The sequence below is a fragment of the Bufo bufo genome, chromosome 10 (genome assembly GCF_905171765.1).
Source record: "Bufo bufo chromosome 10, aBufBuf1.1, whole genome shotgun sequence".
Lineage (NCBI taxonomy): Eukaryota > Metazoa > Chordata > Amphibia > Anura > Bufonidae > Bufo > Bufo bufo.
In genome coordinates this window covers 139,721,988-139,735,640 of record NC_053398.1, presented here as the reverse complement: position 1 = coordinate 139,735,640, position 13,653 = coordinate 139,721,988, and the positions used below count along the sequence as shown (strand labels likewise).

Sequence of the window (13,653 nt, the reverse complement as noted above, 5' to 3'; positions counted from 1 at the left end):
CTCGTTCCTGCTTTTAACATTGACATCTATCCAGAGGGGAGGAGGAGGCTACTGGATGAGCGACACAGAAACTGCAGTTTCTTAGCTCTGCTGCACCTAGCACTTTTAACTCGACTATATCTAGTAAGATGAGGTTCTATAGCTTTTCAGAGAGGGGTAATAAATCACTAACTAGCTGGCAGCAGCCTCCTCCTCTCTCCATAGACCTTGTGTGTGAGGCTGGAGACTGAGACAGAGGCTAATAGAGGTAAGAGGCTGAGAAGCATAATTCTTTAATAAGATGTATTACAAAGTTTCTTATAGTCACCTGTACTATTCTGAACACTTTGAAGATTTTGCTAAGCCAAATCCTAAATCCAGAAAGTATTACGGTACTTATTAGTTCTCACAAACCTGGGGCAAGAAACTTACCTTGAGCTCAAGTCAGACGGGACTTGCAACCTGCAACCAAAAATACAGCTGTGTATTCATAGCCTAAAGTGGCAGGAAAGGTTTCAGGATGGCAGTCTCTCCCCTGCAGAGTAATGACCACCCCCTCCCCTTTCCCCAGCATTTTTTACAGAACTCCAACCCTCCCCTGTTTATTGCAAGCAGGGAGACGAGCAGTGATGGGTCCTCCTTTTACATTTTTGTTGAATTTGCCGTTTGCTCGCAGTTTCCAGTAAAATATTCTTATGTGCACATAGACCCAGCTAAGTCAGACAGGGAAATGACAGCAATTCTTCCGTTTTCTCCCATGACGCTTCCCCTTTAACCGCTGTAATCAGATGGTCCCCAGAGCACAGTGTGTGATACACAAGTAGCTTCCAGGTTTCCGGCATTAAAAATTGAGTTGGCATTGCCTGGCAAGTGAATGGCGAACACATCCAGAGACTCGTTTGGCACACGCTGTGTTTTTGCTCGGCAGCTGAGTAAATCTCAGCCAAGTGGTGACGACAGCTCGAGGAGGTCTTGATGGTGGATTCCTTCCCCGATTTAATGTTTTATTGATAAGCCGGGAAAAGCTATCGTCTAGCTTTGCAATATGCCTACCTTCTCCTTATGCCATCTAAGGGGGGGGGGGGGGGGCTTTAGCCTGGTTACACGATCTAGTAAAATTGTGAGCCCTCTTCAACATCATCCTTGTGGCTCCAGTTGATTATGGCCACAATCGTGTGCAAGATCTGTCGCACAGCGGAGCCCCATGGATCCCATTGACATTGACTCTGATACAACTGCTGTCTGTAAACCAGCAGGACTGGACCAGAACCACAGAGAACTACGCAGGAGAAAAGTGGGAGTAGGCCATGATTTTTATCTTATCTCTTTTTTCTTTTTTTTTTAAGGAATTGTAGGGTTTTTCATTTTTTAACACCCCAAAGGGGAGGGAGGGTTAAATAGAGGTCTATTGGATGCGCGATTCTTAAGTCTTTACTGAATTTGGAGCTCCCTTATTCCCTTGCATGACTTCCATTCACATAGCAGTAGACTTTTTGAATTCTCACTGCTTGCAGCAGCCACTAGAGGGAGCTGGATCAGGCAGTGCAGGAGCTATCCCATGAAAAGTATTACTATGCAATGAATAGGGCATTTCAAGTGAATTCTTATTCCCATATACATGCAATAAGGATACATATTGAAGGTTTTTTTATGTACATCCCATTTTCCTCTATGGTAGTGCCCCCTCCTGTGTCCTGCTGGTCCACCCTCTCCTGCATTCAGTGGTGGACTGACATGCTCACTGCCCTCTTCCACCTCTGGAAAAGAAGATTCTGCTATGGCGCAAGATCACTGGTGTAGACGGTCCATGAAGTATTAAGAGATCTTCTTTATTGACCAAAATTAGCGCATATACATAAAACGCGTTATATTCCGTTTTGAGATTTTTCATAGGATTACGACCAGTTTTATGACCACACCTGGATTGAATACACAGTTGACCATAATTTGTAATTTCTCCTTTTTCTTTTTTTTTTAACAAATGTATAATTTTCAACACTATTTGTTTGGAACACCTACTAACCAGCTTTGTGTTGGGGGACTCTTAATTGCGCCCCCCAACACTCGGCCGGGCTGTGGCAGTTGAGCCCCTTGCGAGATTGCTGGGGTCTTGTCTCCTCTGGTGATTTCCATACACATTGGTTTTCAGTGTGGACGTGATCCCGTGTTTGAATAATACCTCACTTGAAGGGTTCCTGGGAATTTGGGATCGGACTCGGGGACATTGACAGTGCCCCCGCACCCAATCCCAGTCCGGTGAGGGCACGGTCCTTGGTAATGACTGAGGATCATGCACCTCTCCGGCTTATACCGTGGTCCCCTTGTATATCTGAGTATAAATGTAACCTAACTGATACAAAAGACACACTGGTTAATTAGTATTCTTGTAATATCCTTTGTTTATTATGTACCCATGGTTACCGCTTAAACATTATGGATGCGGTTGGGGCGTGGCATGGAGACTGACATCTCACCAGGCGTAAGTACGTCAACGTGTGCCTGGGCAATGGAGAGCCTCCATTAACCTTGAGTGATTCCTTAGCCCTGATGAGGACGCTGCGCAGGCGCAACAGACACACATGGGTTCTATTATAGAGGGTGAGCGCCTCACAGTTTTTAATACACTGATGTGGTTGTGTTTAGCACACATGCACTTTATTATTATAAATGGACCATATTAAGGCTACTTTCACACTTATTGTATCATCCTGATCACTTGTGTATGGAGCTCGGTTATCACTGCTTGACGAGGGCTCCATTGAGATGAGCTGAAACGTTGCATTGGGTGCATTAAAGGATCCACGTATTTTTTTTTCCCCCCCAAGACCGCAGTGCTGCCTTGTTTATATTCTGCATTACATTTGGAGGATTTTTATCCAGAATCCCTTTAAGGACTTTTGCACCTGCTATTTTTATTTTTTATTTGCAGATAAATACCTGTTAACTATGGGACATTTATCCCGTATGATGGCGGTAAATAAAATAAAAAAAGACGTGGCTGTGAATGTTCAGTGCTGCAATGATGCCACCAGAGCCTCGGGTGGCGCCAGGGTTAATGGGCCAGTTCCTATATGAAGTCTCCTTCCATTTGAGAATTTTTCAAAAAATAAGAAGCGATCTGTATATGCAGTCTGCAGGAAGGAGAAGCCGCCACTAACCCCTTCAGAACCTGCCAACGATCTGCTTGGGAGCTGTAAAAATATCCCGCGGACGTGTCTGCAGAATGAAGGGTTTAGCAGCGTCCAAATCTATCTAGTCTTTGTGAGAGGCTGTTTGTCTTCTCGATGTGTCCCAGCAGGTGTCTGGAAAAAGCAATAATGCTTTCCTCGTATTATTCATTGCAGGTGGGAGGAAGAGAAGTATGAAGACGGTATCAAATGGAAATTTCTGGAACATAAGGGCCCCGTGTTCGCTCCGCCGTATGAGCCGCTGCCAAAAGATGTGACGTTTTACTATGACGGTACCGTTTTTAAATTCTTCCTTTTTCTCGTTCCGTCTGGGGATTTCGTGCTCGGAGTAAAGGTTTCACGGGTTCTTCGTTTTGTCTGGATATACAAGTTACAAGTCAGACCGTTTACGTGATCCACGTTTCCGTCAGGGTTTTATAGATTTTTTTTTTTTGCAGCAGTCGGAGCAAAAATCCACAACACATCCACAGAAGTAATTGACGTGCAGTGGATTTAAAATCCACACCACTGGTCAGAGGAGGAGCAGGTTCCATCCCGGAGAGTGTAGATAAGATTTAAAGGGCATCTGTCAGCAGTTTTGTACCCATGACCTGTTCCATGTGCACTTGGCAGCTGTGTTGGTCCCATGTTCATATGTGCCCGAAATGGCTGAGAAAAATGATGTTCTAATTTATGCAAATGAGCCTCTAGGAGCAACAGGGGCGTTGCCATTACACCTAGAGGCTCTGAAACTGCCCGTCTGCTCCACTTTGACAGGACCATGCAGGCGTGATCACATTTCCACTGCCTGGCCCTGACAAAGTGCAGAGGGCACAGAAGTTGCAGAAAGAGCAAAACCTCTAGGTGTAATGGCAACGCCCCCGTTGCTCCTAGAGGCTCACTTGCATATATTAAAACATCATTTTTCTCAGCAATGCGGGCACATATGAACATGGGACCAACACAGACGTCTTCAGCTGCCAAGTGCACATGTAACAGGTCAGCCAGTGTCATAGGGACAGAACTGCTGACAGATGCCCTTTTAAATCTCATCTACACTCTGTGAAAAATCTCTGGGATGGAACCTGCTCCTCCTCTGACCCGTGGTGTGGATTTTAAATCCGCTGCACGTCAATTAGTTCTGTGGATGTGTTGTCTGTGTAGTCGGATCCTGCAGTCACATTCCCATTGCTATTGAAGTAAAGCTAGGGGTGCACCCCCAATGAGGCGAGGGGCAGCAGAAGGGGGATTATCTGTTTCTGCAGTATAGTATTGGGAAGCACAGTGGGCACAGTATGTGGCGCTGTATTACCCTCTGTTTTGTAGTAGGTCTTTAACACTAGGGCTGGAGGGAAGGGGTTAGGTTAAGAAATTGGCATTGGGGGTTTAGGGCACAGTTTCAGTTTTCTTCCCCACGCAGCAGAAAGGCTGGGTGCACCTCTGAGTAAAGTATTTGCCTAATAGCACCTTATGCCCAAGTGTACACTTGTTTCAGCAATTGTTGTTTTCCATCTTCTGAAAAAAGTTTGTTTGATATGCAAATGAGCAAAGTACGTTATCCAGAGGCGTTCTCTTCGCATGAAGGAGCCCAGGCGCGCCCCCTGCTAGTGCCCAAGCCCTGCCGCCTTTCCGCTCTGACATGACGCCCCCCCCCCCCCCTGCTGCGGTGGTGACTTATCCCTAAAGTGGCATGTGACCCAGTGACGTACTGCTTCAGAGATGCCTCACCTCTACAGCCAGTCATTGGCTGCAGCAGCGCGCACCACCTCTGTCTTTTCCGGGAATCTTACAAGCGGGGGACCAGAGCGCAGCAAACGTAACGGGGGTACACAAAGCTGGACCCGAGCAGTGGAGAGCTGGTAAGTTTCCCCCCACAGGTTTGGCAGGGAGAGAGGGGAGCCAAAATTTGGTTAAAAAAAAAAAAAGTTGGAGGATCCCTTTAATTTGGCCATTGATACAAAGCTGCAGATGAAATAGATCGGCATTCACCTGCCTCAAATTCAACCCTCCTTGAAAAGACCCCGGAGGAAATTGAGCCGGAGACCTGCTTCGTCAAGGAGGTGCAAAAAAACCCTTGATTTGTTGTTTTCCTCTCTGCGTAATTACTATCCAGTGATCAGTGCAATTTAGAGCCTCATTAAACAGATTAATATAAATTGACGTCTTAGGGGAGGACTGCAGCACCTCCGTCATTTACTGTGCTGATTTATGCGCTCAGCAGAGAGATTGGAGCAATTCTAATTTCCAAAGCTGAAGCAATAGCTAGAAGCAAAATGTGCAGAAGCCCCCGACCATTATTTCTACCACACTTTTTTAGCAGAAAGGCCTTTGGGCCCCCTCGGACTCCAGAGCCCCAGGGCTGCTGCATCCCCTATAGCTAAATCATTGAATTTCCTTATGGATGATGACATCACTGCCTGGAGGATTCGGCGACAGCCTGAAAGCAGGAAGCCTATACAGAGAACTACAGGCCATAAAGTAATGTGCCGTCACTTCATGATCGGTGGGGGTACGACCTCTGCAGCCTCTACAGATCCGAAGAATGGAGGCACTGCAGCGCTGATCTAGCATTTTGTCCCCCGTGTATGTTTTCCCTGCACTGTATCATTAAGCTGGAGTGGCCACCGGAGCCGTATGTGGTCTGGACAAGTGGGAGGACCACAGTGCTAAAGCACCACCACCAGAGGTGCACCACCAATGAGGTGAGGCAAGGCCACCAGGTAGGGGCAAGAGGAGGGCAGCGGAAAGGCCTTTGACAATGAGCGCGTTCATCTCTGCATATTCAACTGTATCGCTGTATTAACCAGTAGGTTTTGTAGCACTTTATGTAATGTTTTCCAAGTATGCCTTTATCAGTAAGGCTGGAGGGAAGGGGTTAGGATGAGAATTTGGCATGGGGGGGGGGGGGGGGGCGTCATTTCAGTTTTCGCCTCAGGCAGCAGAAATGCTAGACGCATCCCTGACCACCTCAGCCTCTTCTCAGTGGTCAGAGCCTCAAACTGATGGCATATTCTAGCATCATGCTTTCACTTTATAGCATGGGTGTAACCCTTTTAAAGAGCAGCCGTAAGCAGGATCAGCCCTATTAAATGAGGCTGCTGCCTGCTAGGATTTATCCTGCTGGTTAAAGCGATACCTGTCTTGTGAAAATCGGTTGTGGCATCCCGGGAAAAAAAAGACTTATTTCTTATGCATATGAGGAAAGTGCACCGAGGGGAAGGGGCCAGCAATGGAAAGCTGCAAAGCTAAAGTGCACCAAGTGTCAAGGCTCCGCCCCTCAGTGCACCGCAGCTCTAATTTGCATAAAGAATTTTTTTTTCTCAAACGCCACAACCGTTTTTCACACAGGTATTCTTTTTATCAGCAGGAGCAGTATGTCTTGTTTAATAGGGTTGATCCTGCTTACAGATGCTCTTAAAGTTGGCCATACACATCAGATTAAATGTCTGCTAATTAAGCAGGATCTGGCAATGATTTAATGTGAATGAGGACAGAGATGATTGGGGGAAGGGGGGTGAAATCCGATGTGCTTACTTCCGTTTTTGTAACTTGCATGCCACCATTATGATTTTTTATTTTCTTTTTTCTTCTAAATATACCACAGGAAAGCCATTCCAGCTCGGCGCTCAAGCGGAAGAAGTGGCCAAGTTCTTTGCTGCCATGTTGGACCATGACTACACCACCGTAGAAATCTTCCGGAATAACTTCTTTTTGGATTGGCGAAAGGTATTTAAGAGGGAGAGAAATGGAACGGTCAGTGTCTGGGTTGACCTAAGGATGTATTCACATGGTGCGGTTATTGCACGATTTGCAGTGGTTGCATGAGCCTCGCTTGTGCTAATAGCGGAACCGCAGCAGATTGTGTTGATCGTTTGCGTCTTCTGCCGTGCATTTTATTACCTGAGCGCCAAACACTGCGACAGCCGCACCATATGAATACACCCTAAAGCTGCCCGTAGATGAGCGTTTTGTTGGTAGAGTCAACCTATCAGGAGCCATGGGTGGTTTTAGGTCTGTAGAGACAGCGCCAATGGGGGAGACTGGGATTACACAGGTCCTTCAGAGGCAGTGTATTTAGCTCCACCCCAGAGGAGCACAGCTTATATAAATTTACATGATGGGCATTTCCAGACTATCTTGGCAGTATTTGGGCATTGAGCTTCGTAGCTGTAGGACAGTAAGTGCCTTGTATCCTCAGAGGTAAGTGACTGTATAAAACGTACATGATAATAGAGGAGTTGGGTTTGTACTCAGATGTTTTATGGCCACCTAAAAGGGTTTTTTTAACCATTTTTATGAGGCCTTAAAAGGGGCTGTCCATGGGGGAAAATTCAATAAAGGGTTAACAAAGTCATAAAATAAGCCATACTTCACAATCCCCACTGTTCACTTACTGGTCTGTGCTTCCAAGTTCAGCTCGACACCCAGGAAATGCCTGGAGATGCAGTGACCCGCCCCAGCCACTGATTGACACCAGACCAGGAACATAGGATCCCATATATTGTGTATAAATAATTTTTTTTTAACACCTTTCTCTCCGCTGGACAATCCTTTTGATGGTATTTTTTTTCTGTACTATAGGTGGGAAAACAAAAAAACCAAAAAAATAAAAAAAAATCTGCCTTCTGCTACGTTATAGTTGTCTAAAACTCTGAATATCTTTTCTAAACACCATTGTAAAATTCTTCTGCGCGCCAGAGAGAGAGACCTAAGCTGGTGGAGCAGCTGCGTGATTAATAATGAAATGGTAATTAGCTCGGGATGGCAGGACCAAGCTGTAGAGCATCCCACACCCTTCCAGGACCGGTGACTACATCACAGTGAACGTTAGCGATGGATAAAAAGGGAGGACGACCAACCAGATTCCTAGGCCCTATTAGGGCATATAGACATCAAGGATGTGGGTCACACTGTGAGCTCGGATGCAGGAAAGCTCCCGTTCTGGTGGACACGACCAGTCCTTGCGTTTATACGGACTGGAACGGCCACCATGTAATACCACGTTGACTGGCTGGCCAAGGCTTCCCCGTGGCAGAAGCCAGCTGGTTTTGCCAAGGACGGGATCCAAGTCAATCAGCTGATATCCCCAGGGGCCACTTAATAAAAAATTATATCCAAGGCATGAACAGACTGGACCATTGATTGAGGAATCTGCAGACAATCTAATATCTATGGCGAGGGGACATGCACATTAGAATAAAGTCACCTCTGATCTTCCCGTGATACTCGTCTAATATGTATTAGTTATTAATCCTTACTTTCCTTCGGAATATGTCGGGCAGATGAATTTCAACATGTCCAATCTTTATTCTTGTGGAAATGACCTTCAGCATGGACTATCTGGTATGTATGACCAGCCTTAGGCCCCTTTCGCGGGCTCGCAATGCAGCACCTGGCCTGACCTTCCAGCACTACGGGGCTTGCATAGCATTATACCCTTAGCATTATGTCGTGTTATCCAATACATTCCAGACCTCTAAGGGTTACATAGCCTCATAAATCAATATAATGCTATGTGACCCCGGCAGTGCTGGAAGGTTCAGGCCGGGTGCTGCGCTGCAAAGTCTGCAGCTTGACACCCGCTCGTCTGAAAGGCGCCTTTAGATTTCTGGCAAATCTTATTGAAATTATGTGAATCTACAAAAAATTCGGTCTATGGACCCACTCCCTATGTGGGTGGCAGTTAGATTTGCATGCAATACATGGGGTCTGTTACTCTTTTGTAAAGAATTAAAGGGCGGCATATGTTAAGGATGAATTTGTACGAAATTTCACCAAAAATTTGGATTGTAACGAGAGACCGATATTTCTCTGGGTTTCAGTAAACATTAGATTTATTGTTTCTAAGCTTCACATAATAAAAGACAGAGGGGAACCATGGAGGTTTCACTGAAGACGTCTGGTAGGTTTTACACTCCACAATCGCTGCAGTACATTTTGGAGCATCACGCGAATCACCATGTCTGTATTAAAGAGTTTGCTACTAGAAGGGCTCAGCCACCATAGTAACAGTCCAATGGTGTAGGAGCAGCCATTGGGATTGTGAATCGCAGAGCAGATGGGAGATGTCACAGCCCACTCGTACCAGACTTTCTTGCCATTGTTACAACGCCAGAACCGTACACATACTGTATCTCCCTCCTTCAAAGGAATGGGTTGCTTTATTGGAAACAGAATGGGAAACCAAGAAAACATTCCTGGAGAATGTGTTTCAGGGCAAATACTTAGCGTGACATCCTTATAAAGCACCGTCTGGAAGTAACCTGCAAATCCGTGGAGTACGGTATTAAGCTTTATGTTGTACTTCAGGCAGCAGTAACGATTGTTGTCAATAACAGGATCTTTATTTGGATGTTGAAATATGAAACATGGTAAGGGATTGGAGAGTTGGTGGAAATTGTGCAACCTCACAACATATGGCATCTCAAACTGAGCCTCCGGATCTCGGTCCTTTTCTCTGCACGCTCTCTAAAGTTTGGAGGAAGATATTGGGGCCAAATAAGAGGTATACTCCCCTAGAATACTAACACCACCCTCTTTAAGAAAGTGCTGAGCTCCATCGAGGCACTCAGGGGAGAGTTCGTTGTCTCCAAAAGACCCTAAGAGCTCACTAACAATGATATCCGCTTTCTCGGGAGGGTTCCATTCTCTCATATCACTGGACACCACCGTCACCTAACTGCCCCACTCTTCTTAATGCCACCCTTCCAACGTAATTACGGCATTAGGGTTTTTCTCCACTGCATATACTTTAATCAAGCGCTCGGCTTGCTTGGCAGCTCGAATTGATGCATTCACCAGAGGCCCCCGACCTGCTCCAAGAACCATCAAAATCTGTGTGTTAGTTTCCTTTTCTTCCTCTTGAACTCTGTCCAACAGACATTTATACACCGCCTGTTGGTATTGTGAATATTTCACGGGATCCTTCTCAAAAACTTCATAAGTTTGAGATTCTAAGTTATCCATGAGCGGCTGGAGTGGAGACTGTAAGTAGTCCTCATATCCTTTGGCGAACATCTCATACGCATTTGGAGGCGGACGATTCTGACTTAAATACTCAAGATATTGTAAGTACGAACTGAAATCTTTTTCAGAGTGATGATATGACCCAGAAATCACAAACTGCACCTCCAGCTTAAACAGCCGGAAGATGAGTCGCTGGTGTACTTTGGATAGGACAGGGAATCCTTTCTTAGTGAGGAATATGCTGGTTGGAAGTATGGCTGCCTTGATGGGTTCGCCCAACCACCGATCTATCACATTAATACCTGGCAGATCAGCGCCCACTTCAATAGCCAAAGCAATTTTCTTGTTGTAATCACAGTGTCCTAAAATTATGCCACCAAATCCAAGTCCTTTCTTCCCCAGCCTTATCTTCACTATCACAATCATGTGCTGGCTCGTTTTCTATCAGGTCTTCTCGCAGATCATTGGAAGCCATTAGTGGTACTCTTATCCAGAACATGGTGGAATGGTGGCCAGTGTGAATGTGATTTAGCAGGAGCCGAGCCAAGTTGCTGTTTTGCTCTGTTGCGAGCGGAATCAGAAAAGCAGGAAGGCCGAGATAAGCGGAGAAATTTAACTCCTGTAGCAGAGCCGCTTCTGATGTTTTACGCATTGATGGTATTTGTGAATCTGCTTTTATCCATTCTGAAAGCTTCCCCACAATAAGTGTGTTCCAGTCTCTTCCAGAAAGGAGCAGATCGGAGCGAGTCTGTGGTCCAGATCGAGACTTAGCGGGCTCCTGATGGAACTCTCTCTTGAAGCGTGGGTGGAATATTGGCATACATAGGAAGTCAAAGCCCTGTTTAGCAACAGCCCCCAGGGTCTCCGCCACATCAGGGACACTGTTGAGATAACGACCCCTAGACACCTGGCCTCCCCCACTGCTCGCTGACGCCATCTTGAAGAGAGAATCTCTCCACACGCTCATTTCTCTGGGTTTCTGGACAATATCTCACTGACATTTGACTCAAGTAGAATGGATTCATACCTGAATCAAATTTTTTTTCAAAACTTTGGCAAATTGGACCCAAAATGAATTTCGACAAATTAGTGTATATGTGTTCTACCAAAAAAAGATATTAAAAGTTTCAAAAAATATACTTCCTAATTGCTCCAATTTCATCCACTTCAATGACTGCTCGCTGTATATGTGATACTACGTGCAAAAAGTCAGCCTGAGCAATTTATATTGGGAGACGAAAGGGCCGTCTGAGAGTAAAACCCTTATTATTCCAGTCCATTGGTGACGATCGCTCAGAAACGGAAGGACCACTACGGAATCGGCTAATTTTCTTTCTTCTGAAGTAAGAGGCTTTGATCTGAGCTTGAGAGGCTGCTGGAATTGGCGAGCCCTCTCCCGGCTGAGCTCTGATGAATGTCAAGATGCCATTTTCTTTTTGCTGCTGCTCAACGTCTCGCGTCTTGGTATCCTGACCTATTCGCGGGTCCCTGTCTTTGCTCTTACAGTAGAGCTGATGCTTCTGTCAGCGCCAGGGCTGAATTTCGCAGCACCCCCCCTGGCCAGACATCTGCTTTTGTTAAATCTTGCTCATGAAAAATGCATGGGCAGAGTTTCCTTGCTGCCTCTCCACTTCTGTACTCATATATTTTTCACATCTCTCCTTACATCTTAAAGGACGTAACACTTGCCAATTAGCCCCGCCATCAGCCAGGCAGAAAGGAGATGTGTAATGCGCAGCTTTTGACGTTTCTAAAAAGTCTTGCTGCATCAACAACTCCGTGTCTGCTGGTGGGAGACCATGGACATCTCAGTTTCCACGTAATGAACATAGGAAGACATTAGGCCGTCCATCAGGGATTTTTTATTTTTATAAATCGTTTTATGGCTTTCCCTGGTCTATAGGGAAAGAAAACATTGTACTGGGGCATGTCAGACAAATCAATTTCTCACAGGAAGCCGGAAGTAGTTCCAGGTATGAATATCCCCCTACCTGTTCAGGTTATGTCCACTAGGTGATGATGATGTACTGCAGTATTATAGTAGTTATATTCTGGTACATAGGAGCAGTATTATAGTAGGTATATTCTTGTACATAGGAGCAGTATTATAGTAGTTATATTCTTGCACATAGGAGGCAGTATTATAGTAGTTATATTCTGGTACATAGGAGCAGTATTATAGTAGTTATATTCTTGTACATAGGAGCAGTATTATAGTAGTTATATTCTTGTACATAGGAGCAGTATTATAGTAGTTATATTCTGGTACATAGGAGCAGTATTATAGTAGTTATATTCTTGTACATAGGGGCAGTATTATAGTAGTTATATTCTTGTACATAGGAGCAGTATTATAGTAGTTATATTCTTGTATATAGGAGCAGTATTATAGTAGTTATATTCTTGTATATAGGAGCAGTATTATAGTAGTTATATTCTTGTACATAGGAGCAGTATTATAGTAGTTATATTCTTGTACATAGGAGCAGTATTATAGTAGTTATATTCTTGTACATAGAGGCAGTATTATAGTAGTTACATTCTTGTACATAGAGGCAGTATTATAGTAGTTACATTCTTGTACATAGAGGCAGTATTATAGTAGTTATATTCTTGTACATAGGAGCAGTATTATAGTAGTTATATTCTTGTACATAGGAGCAGTATTATAGTAGTTATATTCTTGTAAATAGGAGCAGTATTATAGTAGTTATATTCTTGTACATAGGAGGCAGTATTATAGTAGTTATATTCCTGTACATAGGAGGCAGTATTATAGTAGTTATATTCCTGTACATAGGAGCGGTATTATAGTAGTTATATTCTGGTACATAGGAGCAGTATTATAGTAGTTATATTCTTGTACATAGGAGCAGTATTATAGTAGTTATATTCTTGTACATAGGAGCAGTATTATAGTAGTTATATTCTTGTATATAGGAGCAGTATTATAGTAGTTATATTCTTGTATATAGGAGCAGTATTATAGTAGTTATATTCTTGTACATAGGAGCAGTATTATAGTAGTTATATTCTTGTACATAGGAGCAGTATTATAGTAGTTATATTCTTGTACATAGAGGCAGTATTATAGTAGTTACATTCTTGTACATAGAGGCAGTATTATAGTAGTTATATTCTTGTACATAGGAGCAGTATTATAGTAGTTATATTCTTGTACATAGGAGCAGTATTATAGTAGTTATATTCTTGTAAATAGGAGCAGTATTATAGTAGTTATATTCTTGTACATAGGAGGCAGTATTATAGTAGTTATATTCCTGTACATAGGAGGCAGTATTATAGTAGTTATATTCCTGTACATAGGAGCGGTATTATAGTAGTTATATTCTTGTACATAGGAGCGGTATTATAGTAGTTATATTCTTGTACATAGGAGGCAGTATTATAGTAGTTATATTCTTGTACATAGGAGCAGTATTATAGTAGTTATATTCTTGTATATAGGAGCAGTATTATAGTAGTTATATTCTTGTATATAGGAGCAGTATTATAGTAGTTATATTCTTGTACATAGGGG

At 43.9% G+C, this 13,653-nt stretch overlaps 2 protein-coding genes across 2 annotated transcripts in view; one reads left to right on the top strand and one right to left on the bottom strand.

Moving 5' to 3' along the window:
- LOC120980372 (DNA topoisomerase 1-like) overlaps positions 1-13,653 on the top strand; it is a 66,113-nt gene that overhangs the window by 3,662 nt on the left and 48,798 nt on the right. The window contains exons 2-3 of the mRNA XM_040409439.1: positions 3,324-3,439; positions 6,751-6,872. Coding sequence (XP_040265373.1) covers positions 3,324-3,439; positions 6,751-6,872 — 238 coding nt within the window. The remainder of the gene's footprint in view (positions 1-3,323; positions 3,440-6,750; positions 6,873-13,653) is intronic.
- LOC120980373 (protein arginine N-methyltransferase 5-like) lies at positions 9,679-11,062 on the bottom strand. The gene has a single exon (XM_040409440.1). The coding sequence runs from the start codon at positions 10,536-10,538 to the stop codon at positions 9,840-9,842; it is 699 nt and encodes a 232-aa protein (XP_040265374.1). The 5' UTR covers positions 10,539-11,062; the 3' UTR covers positions 9,679-9,839.

What these genes read in the sequence shown, in the direction of transcription:
- LOC120980373 (XM_040409440.1), bottom strand. Translation starts at nt 10,538, where the DNA reads ATGATTGTGATAGTGAAGATAAGGCTGGGGAAGAAAGGACTTGGATTT.